We start from the raw sequence: 10,303 nt of genomic DNA on the forward strand, positions 1-10,303 counted from the left end.
GTATTACGTAAATGGCATAAGGTCTGAAACTGTCTCAAGACAGCAAAACTCCTATTAACTTCAGAGAGTTTATAGGACCCAGGAACTTCACCATCCAAAAGTGTTCAGGCATTTGACACTCATCTGAACAGAAAAAAAAATACAAGTTAGTATTAGAGATTTGCAAGAAACCCAGGTTGGGGAGGGGGGAGGGCAAATTTAAAGAAATTTGAGTGCTCTGAGAAAGACTTCTTTCAGAACAAACATCACCGTCATTTAAAATAGCAATCACAAGGAAATGGATTTTAAAAAAGAACAGATTTTTTTTAAAACCTAACTCTTATTTCACAAAATATTAGCCTTAATAGCATTACAATTACCCAACCTGCTCACTGACATTCTGAAGAATAATTAATACTGTCATATTATTCACAGGCTGCTCTGTCAGGTAAATCAATATATGTTTGCTGTTAGAAAGAAGACTATTTAAATAAGCATTTAAAAATTCCAAATTGGAAACTTCAATTTGTGCGAATATAATAGTACACTATATTTGTTTTAGCACACATTCATTATCGAAACTCTTTATTGATAATTAATTAAACATTACACTGAAAAATGAACAAATTTACAGGATCTGTAAAACTGGGTTACCTCTAAGAGCCTATAACTTGAGGACTGAGAAGTATTCAAATCTACAGAGAAAAATACGGTTTTGAAGGAAAGACCTAAAAAGGAAAGAGTTCTCTCTCTTCAGCAGGTTTAAGTCACTGTCCAAAGAAAACCAAAAAATAAATTTAAAAGACTATGTTAAGAACACACATGCCTAGATCTTAACAACCACAAAGAAAGTGAAATATACACACGTTTCAAGTTGAGAAGCTTCATACATTCTTTATGAACAACTTGACTTCAATTTCAACTCTCAAAGGAAAACGAACAGAGAAGATTAAAAAAAAAAACTCTTTAAAGTACCATAACTGTCACAAATAACACTGTAAACTGAGTTCTCACAAAGCTTCCTTATGTCCTTTCCCTGTCTGTCACACACAGAGTCTCATAACCACAATGAAAATTGTTAACACTCCACTGTGGGGAAGGAGGTTCATCAAAGTGAAATGGAACCTCACTCGTACCCCTCCCATCTCCACATGAAGGATAAAGCACTGTCAATAACTACTAACCCAAGTATCACAGATGCCCTGCATCCGGTTTAAATCACACTCACACACACACACACACACACACACACACACACACACACCGAGAAAGAGAGAGGAGAGAGACTTTTTAAAAAAAGATCTCTTTCCCAATGCAGCAAAGAACCCAGCGAAGAGGCCCCAGGTTTCAGTGTGTGTGCAAGGGGTGTGGGGGGAGAAGAAAGAGGGGGAGGGAAGAGTGCCGAATGGATATTAAGATTGTTTGCAGCACAAAGAAAACACAGTTTTAAAAGAGAAAAAAGAAAACCACGCAGCTGATGATGGTAAAAGAAGAGCAGCTCATTTAGCACAAGGCAAAGAGGGGCAAAAATGAAGGCAAGAGGCAGTGGGAAAAGTTCACCGATGTACGAGGATAAAAATAACAAAACCCATAACAAGGCCCCACAAGTGAACAACAACAACAAAACACCACCTCGTGGGTCCCCCCTTGCACACTCTTGTCTATTTCGGTTTTGAAAGAAACAGGAACCAAGCAGCTTTGAAAAAGAAGAAAATTGAAAGAAAGAAAGAAAAAAAAAAAAAAAAACCTTATCTCTTCACCTGACCCTCCTCTTCAGACCCAGACCTAAGGGAGAGCTCCACCGTCCGCAACGCAAAACTGTGGCTCCCTCTCCCGCTCGGCTCGCAGCCCCCCGAGCTCCCGCTCCATCCCTGAAGCGCGGCCGCGGAGGGCCGGGGCCGGCGGGCGGGCGGGCGGCGCGGCGCCCACACCCCCGACCCAGCCGCAGCGCGCACGGTCCATTGTAAACAAGCCCGGGGGACGGAACCCCTCGGCAGCGGCGCCACAGCTGCAGCCCCGGTGTCAGGAGTGAGACCCCCGCACAGCCACACTCGGCTCGCACACACGGACACACACACACACGCACGGACACACGCGTTCACACGCATCCACACGCTCCCACACACATGTAGAGACCGAAGAATATTCACCTTGGCTGTGGATTATTGTGGTGTTGTTGGTGGGTGATGGAGATGGTGGTGGTGGGGAGGAGGAGGAGGAAGAGGAGGAGGAGGAGGAGAGGAGTAGTTGTTGTTGATGGGTAACAGTCGCCAGGACTACGGTGACTATGGCGCTTGATTCACAAGGCAACGGTTGCTATAACTCACAAAAGAGAGAGAGAGAGGGAGAGAGAGAGGGAGCGAGAGGGAGAGGGAGACACTCACACAGGGAGGGGTGGGGGAGGGAAGAGGGGAGGAGGCGGGCCCTGCTAGCGGCCGGAAGGGGCGGGCTCAGTGCCGTGACTGACAGCCCCCGAACCGGGTTGGGCTGGGCGCGAGGCAGGGGTTCCGAGGAAGGGTTCCGAAGAGACGCGCTAAGTTTGGCAGGGGCTGAGGTCACCCCAGGGTTCCCTCGGAGGTACGGTACTACACGTCCTGGCGAGGCTGGAGGAGGAATTTAGGGCCGTGGTGCGAGGTATACTTTCTGTGAAACGAGAGCTGCCAGTCGCAGCAACCACCTTAGTGCCCAAAAGCCTCACAGCCGGGAGAGGGTAACAGCTAACCCATGAGAGGGGGTGTCGAGGGCGATTCCAGACACCTTGTGTAAACGACCAGCTACAGCTGGGGAAGAATCCACTTTGAAGAGTGGCTCCGCCTCCGACCGAAACGTCATTTCCGGGGCGGGGCGGGCGGAGGGTCCCGGATGTGCCGCTGCTCTCTTTTTTTTCTTTTTTCCTTTTCCCCTTGCCCCCGCCCCCCACCCGCCCAGTTTCTGAGGCGCCGGTGGTGTTCCAGGTCGTAGTCGTCTGCTGGCTTCTAGCATGCCGAGACGCTTCATGGCGGCAGGCAACGTGCTGGCTTGGACGGTCCGCGCCGCATTTGCGCTCCTGCTTTCCGCGTCCCGGCCCGCTCCCGCCTTCTGAGGCCGCGACTCGGAGGCGGGCGGGCGGCGGGGTGTGAGCGTGCTGCCTCCGCCGCCATCTTAGAGCAGGCGAGCGCGGGGCGCGTATGGGCAGCGCGCAGGCCTCCCGCGGTCCCGCCGCGGCGTGGCGCGCAGGGGGAAGGTCCGAGCTTGTTCGGCCCTCGCTCCGCAGCGAAGAGGCGAAGTCTTGACTCTCTATCTACAGGGCGGGAAGTAAGCGCTACTAAGGAGCAAGAAATCGCCCTCTTCCGGGACTCGAAAACGCATGGCGGTCCCCCTCCGGGAAAGGCGTTGGGAGGTGGGGTAACTTACACCTGTCTGAGATAGCACCCAGTTAGTTCCTAGTTCCCGTCATCTTCAGCCCTCGCGTGAAGTGCTCGTCCCTATTTAAAGTTGACGAAACCAGGATGTGAGCTCACCCCCGTGTCCTGTCACTTGCCTCGTCCTAGTCCCCGGTTGCCTAACAACCTGCTGTATCTGAGGGTCTTGCTGCTTCCGGGTGTATTGAGATAGATGAATGGCTTACGTTGGTGATGGATGTTGTTGGCACACAACTGGCTATCTCGAACACCCGTTGGTATCGAATAGCCTCTAATGCCTCACGGTTCAAACATACTCGCCCAGTTCTCTGCAGACCGGAGTCCTGCAGGAACATGCCCCCAGGCCCTGTCAATATCCCAAACCAACACACGCAGCTAAGCTGCTTATCCGGGACAATAACTTGGATATTAGAGCATTAGGAAATCAGTTCTCCTCTTGAGGCTTAATTTTTGCACCTGCAAAATAGGGGTTTGGGGCTTGCTGAAATAAGAATAGCCACCGTTCCTGAGGTCTTTTACTGCCCCAGACATTGTGCTTAGTGTTTTACGTACATTATCTCATTTAATCCTCACGACACCACTATTAGATACATAATACTCTCATCTTGGAGAAGGCACAGAGTCTTAAACGTCAGTGGTTTTATTTTACCGCTCTGTATCATGGAGTATTAGAGAAGGGTATTTTAGGAACCAGCTAGTTAAACAATAGATTCAAGAAAGCGATGTGGCCTTTGGTAATCTCATAATGAGTTATAGAGGTTCTTGTAATAATGTGTTACAATGTAATAGTGAACAGTGTGGAGCACGGTGCTAAAACGGAAAGGTTTCATGGCGCACCATGGTAGTAGGCCCTTCCAGTCCGATGACAGTGTGGTGACCAACAGCAGTTAAAACTCTTCAGATTTAGAATAATAGTTTCCACATACCCATGGGAAATAAAGTATGCATTCCAGCTGTATAAAAACTGGTCGTCATTATGAATATTCATTTAATTACATTTACAGATAAAGTCCTCTATTCCTGTAATGGTGTGCGGGGCTGTTTGCTCACACTACACAGCTCTGAATAGCTTTGCTTTTTTAGTTCTATTGTCTGTTATAGTTTGCCCATCCCTTCCCTCACTGTCAGCTGTTGCTTCTTACTGCTGTTAGTGAGCATAGTTCTATTGTCCTCCCCACTCTTTTAATTTACTGCTTATAATCTGCAGGCAAGAAAACCACACAATGAAAAGCTGTATCTCAAGAGTCCTTTAAGGAACTCTCCTTTAGAAAAAGTGTGTGACCTTTGTGCGAGGACATTGTAACATCGGTTTGAAGCTGCTTAGAGACATTTTTTACCTACGTCCTCATTTGGCCTTTTTCTGAGTTAGTTATAAATAAGTATTTTAAGTGAGTTCTTTAAAAGTTAGGATTTAGAATATTTCTCCCTGTTTTAGGATAATTGATAGTATTCTAATCATAGTGAGGTTACTATAATATGAATTTTTCAATGTTACCATCACACGGAATCAAATAACCAAGCTACCAATTCAAGCTGTAGATTTGGAAACACGATTATATATGCATGTTTTGTGTTATAACTAGTTATGAAAGGTCCCAGAAATCCCTTTGCCTATAGTCATTTTTGATAGGATCTCTGTTGTGGTCATTTACAGTTGCATGTTCACATATGTTGTACATATATTTCAGAAATAAATTATTTGTTAAGTCACAGAAAAGACCCAGCAGTGTGTCTTAACATTTTATCACCCGTTACAGTGATAACACACTGGACTCAAAAAGTGCCTAACCAAAAAATATCTTACATTGCTTGACAAATTCAATAAACTGCCAATGCAGTTATTATTTGTCCAGTATCTAAAATGGGCCAGACATAGTTCCTGTCTGTAAAATGCTCAGAGTCAATATCTGTGAATTTAAAATGCTGTGTCCTTTGAACTTGGATTGTTTTTGCTCTCAGCTTGGAGTGAATGGCAGAGACATCGATTAACACATTTGTATCTGAACCACTTGAAAAATAGGAAGCCCTGATTATGTGTGGATTATATACTTTATAAATTACTTTAGTACATTCTCAAGGGTAAATTTCCTCTTCAATATTATCTATTAGGTTACTTCCTCCTATTGATATCTACTGCATAATCAAGAACTAATACATTACTTTAACATTAATGCTTATAAAAGGAAAAGCTGCATACAAAAAGATAAAATATTGTTATGTGATAGGTTTACTTCCAAAAAATTGTATATATGAGAGTTTTAAAAATTAATGAATTGGGACTTCCCTGGTGGCACAGTGGTTAAGAATCCGCTTGCCAATGCAAGGGACGCGGGTTCAAGCCCTGGTCTGGGAAGATCCCACATGCCGCAGAGCAACTAAGCCCGTGCGCCACAACTACTGAGCCTGCGCTCTAGAGCCTGTGAGACACAACTACTGAAGCCCACGCGCCTAGAGCCTGTGCTCAGCAACAAGAGAAGCCACGGCAATGAGAAGCCTGCACACCACAACAAAGAGTAGCCCCCGCTCGCCGCAACTAGAGAAAGCCTGTGCGCAGCATGAAAACTCAACGCAGCCAAAATAAATAAATAAATAAATTTATTTTTTAAAAAATAATGAATTGGTCTGTGGCAGCTTACCACTGAATTTGTGGTGAATCCTTTTATAAAGGAGAAATCACACCTGTTTAAAATTTTTTTCACTTGATTATAATATCTGATTTTCTTCAGTTGAGAGACACCTAGAGTCTTAGTTCTCATATGGAAATGAATTGTTTCATTTCAGCCAATATTTATTGAATATTTATGATATGTATAGCACTGGGAAATTAGACTACTGGATTACTAGTTGCCTTTACTATCAGTAGATCTGAAGTTCTGTGGCTATATGATAATAATCAATAATGATAGAGGATGATAGAGGCCAAGGTAATTCAAAACTACATAATTTGCCACTATTCTCTGGAGCACTCCTAACTCTACCCATTCCCACCCAAAGTACATTTTGGTTTTGAAAATATTGCGTTATTTTTTTTCTGGTAGATTTATCTTTCTAATTGTGTTTTCTTTAAGTAATACAAACGAACTGTTTACTCAGCAATCCTGAGAGATGTCTATCCTTATATATAACCTGGAATTAAATTTTTACCCCAGCAATGAAAGATGATAATAGAATCATAAGTAGACTATCTTTTCTCAAGGTCAAAATATCTTTTGATATACACATACAGCTTTTTCACTTCAATTAATGCAGAATCTCAATACAATATTTGCAGCATTAAAATCAAATAATTGGAAACAACCCAAATAGCTATCAGTAGGAAGATGGAAACACAAATTGTGATACGTTCATGCAATGGAATACTATTAGACAATTAAAAGGAACTGACTAATGATACACATGGATGCATCTCAAAAACATTATGTTCAGCAAAAGAAGCCAGGTACAAAGAGTATATACTGTATGAATCCATTTATGTAAAGTCCCAAAACAGAAAAAACTAAACTGTATTTAGTGTTTCCCTATGATGCCAGGGGCAATGAGGTGGGATTTAAAGGAAAGGAGCTTGAAGGAACTATCTAGGGTGATGGAAATGTTCTGCACTGTCCAACTTGGTAGCCACTAGCTAAAAATTAAAATCTAATTGTAAATTAATTAAAATTAAATGAAATTTAAAATTCAGGTCTGTAGTCACAGTAGTTACATTTTAAGTGCTCTGTAGCCACATGCGGCTAGTGGCCACCAAATGGGACAGTGCAGATTCAGACCATTTCTATTATTGCAGAAGTTCTACTAGCTAGTGCTGTTCTAGATCTTGTTTTAGGTAGTAAAGTGTATTACAGTTGTCAAAATCGTAATACAATGCACATATATCTATGTGTTATATGTCAATAATACTTGTCCCCAAGCCCCAGAAAACACTAATAGAAGTATTTATTGCTGTATTACATACCTAATTAACCACTTTTTCTTTAATATTTTTATTCAACACTACAGAGAAAAGGACAAATAATAGGTAGTAAAATCCTTGGCAAATTTTCAAAAATGTAATATGTGTGACTAAACAGTAGATAATGTTGGTTTTGCTGCTCACAGAAATGAGTTCTGCCACTTTATAATCTTTAATACAATTAGAAACCAAAGGAATTGCCTTTGAAGGCTTAAAGTCAAGTCTAGATGATTAAAGAGAATTTTTTTCTATTTCCTTATTGGAATTGCAGTAGCTTAAACATAGTGGAGATCATATAACCTTCTTCTGAGGTAACATTAGGAGTACTTCAGAGATTTTGGTACTAACTCTATGACCAAGTTGAGAAAATCATCTAAACTCTCTAGGTAACAGTAAAGACTCGGGGCTTCTGGAGGTGGAAGGAAATGTTTGTATATGGATTAAAAGACTTGAATGATCTCAATTCTAAATTCTAATTTTCATGGATTTTCAGAAATGGCACACCAGGTGAATTGATTCAAAATGCTAAACATATATGTTCATGGAATACCTTTGTGAAATTAGGAAATAATTTTGGTGGAGTAAATACTGTAAAGTTAACGATACTTCTACTAGCGTTTATTAAGAATTTTGTGGACCCCAAGTAGATTTTTTTATAAGATACAGAACTTGAACTGAGTTAGAGATTAATTTTTATAACTTAGTCACAATTAATGTCAGTATTAGTAATATATTACTATTATATATAATATTTATATATTACTAAATGAAAAGTATTTCATTTTTACTCAATTATTATCAAAAAGTATTTATCAGAAATGCTTTTATTGATCCAAAGTCTTTAACTGCCAAAGAAATTCTTAAGTTGGCCCTCTCTCTCCCTTTACTTTTTTCTTTTTTTTTCCCTCCCTTTAATGTAATATACAGTATGGGGGAAAAAATTTCCCAAGTTCCGGTAGGGCCATTATTCCTATGCTAAGTGTACTAAAAGTACCTTCCCACTGGAATATGTCATACATCTCACCCTCCCCACCCCCAGCATCACAATATATTATACAGCCTACATTTAAATTGTTTTTGAATACTTATGTCAGCTGTTAAAGCATATGACCACATTTTTTCACCCTTATATTTTTTTTACCAACTCAGCCACTAAAAAACAAAAAATAAAGATCACTGAATCAAATTACATGAATTTGTCTCCTTTGATGTTTTTCTGTTTGTTTTGAAAAGAGGGAATTTATGTGCATGGAATATTTTTCCAAAATTTTTGTTTTGTTTTGCTTACTAACATTTTGAGGGCCAGGGAATACAAAAAATACACGTTGTATTTTGTTCACATTGTATACACATTGTATAGCGAAACATTTAACACACTTGCTTCCAAACACTGTTTGAAATTTTACTTAGTACTTTCTTCCATAAAAGAAATTAAGGTCATTTTTAAGACTTTCGTAGATCTGGCCTAATGTGAAAGCACTGATTACAGCTTGGGTTTGAAGTTCTCCAGTCCCACATCATATCAAACATCTTAAAATGTACCCATATATCACACAAAATATACATAACTAAGTATTGAGTTTATAAATAGCACATTGTTAAATTTTGTAGACATCTGATTAAGTATTCGTTCATTTTGATTTGCAGCTTTCTCTTCATAATTTCAAGTCAACTTTTTTTTCAGATCCCTAACATTTTCAGAGGACCTTGAGGAATAAATAAAGTCCTGAACATAGTGCTCAATGAATAAAAGGTCCTAAAATATAGTAGGAAAACAATTAAACACAATTTGACTTAGTTTGTTTTTCCTTCTTCCTATGGGGGTGGGAGTTTTAATTAACCAGAAAAACATAGAAATACACTGAGATAAAATCACAGTGAACCGTGGGTACTAGTTCACAAAGATCAGAAAACACTAACATAATCAAGAAATAGAAAAATTATTTTCTAAGATGATGACTTAAGTGCGCTTGAACTCAGTACCCTAATTTGGCACTACAATCTTTACCTCATTATAAAATTACATATTATAAAAAAATAAAGACAATTGGATTTACATTACAGGGATACCCTATTTGTAGCTTCAAATTTGTGGCACATTAATTATAGAGTTCTTATTAAATGTGATCTCATTCTTCATCCAGAAGAAATAACCCTTAAAGAAAGAATACTAATTTGTGTTGAAGATTGATGAAAGACAAGAAATGTTAATGTGAATAATTTAAAAAGATATGTAAAAATCTCTGACAAGGAATTTTTCATGGGGTTAAACATGCCTATTTTTTAAAGTGAATATTTTTTAAGATTAAATTCTTGCTCAAATCAAATCAAAAAGATAAAAAGTAAAATTACATAAAATAACCATGTCATTTTCTTTCAAGTCAGCACTGATTCAATGACCCAACAATGTAATACAAAGCACTATGTTTCTAGAAAAGCCAGAAAATATATCCGCTTCTAAGGAACCAGCTACAGAGATGGCAGAACTGAATGATGTGTAAATAAATGAATCTAAAATGGAGCTTTATTTGAGTAGGCATTCTCACTACTGAGAGTAAACTAAGGAAGTAGCCAATATAAGTTAGAGTAATTCTTATAAGAATATTTTTTTAACTTAGTTGTCTAATCAAATCATTACTAATTATTAGTATCTCTTGAAAAAGCCATATTACTATTGGTTGGCCAAAAAGTTCATTCAGGTTTTTCATAAGATGTTATGGAAAAACCTGGATGAACTTTTTGGCCAACCCAATATATTTCGGAATCATCTCTGGAAAAGAAATATCCTAAAAGTTTATTGTAAACTTCAAAAGGTATAATGCTCACCTGTCAGAAACAGGTAAGGTAGACTGAAAGTTGTAACACTTTTGGAAAGGAAGCTGACAGGAACCTTACTTAAATGTCCACAAACAATCAATCTGGTGTCAACTATAATGAAGCAGTATAAAGGTGAAAGAAGGAGAAAATGTAACCAGAA

The 10,303-nt window shown here is 39.8% G+C and overlaps 1 protein-coding gene across 13 annotated transcripts in view; it reads right to left on the reverse strand.

Annotated features, from left to right (window-relative positions):
• RFX3 (regulatory factor X3) overlaps window positions 1-9,931 on the reverse strand; it is a 307,605-nt gene extending 297,674 nt beyond the window's left edge. For 10 of the 13 annotated variants that reach the window (XM_082470961.1, XM_082470970.1, XM_082470974.1 and 7 more), the window contains exon 1: window positions 2,130-9,931. Coding sequence is in view for 1 of the 13 variants with exons in the window: in XM_082470972.1 (XP_082327098.1) it covers window positions 846-867 (22 nt within the window). In the remaining 12 variants the exon portion in view is untranslated. Of the gene's footprint in view, window positions 1-845; window positions 904-1,726; window positions 2,093-2,129 lie in introns of those variants that run through there. The other 3 variants (XM_082470972.1, XM_082470966.1, XM_082470964.1) reach the window with 3 other exon arrangements.
• Window positions 9,932-10,303: the final 372 nt, after the last annotated feature.

Source organism: Balaenoptera physalus, assembly GCF_965194825.1.
Source record: "Balaenoptera physalus genome assembly, chromosome: 7".
In the NCBI taxonomy this organism is placed as follows: Eukaryota; Metazoa; Chordata; class Mammalia; order Artiodactyla; family Balaenopteridae; genus Balaenoptera; species Balaenoptera physalus.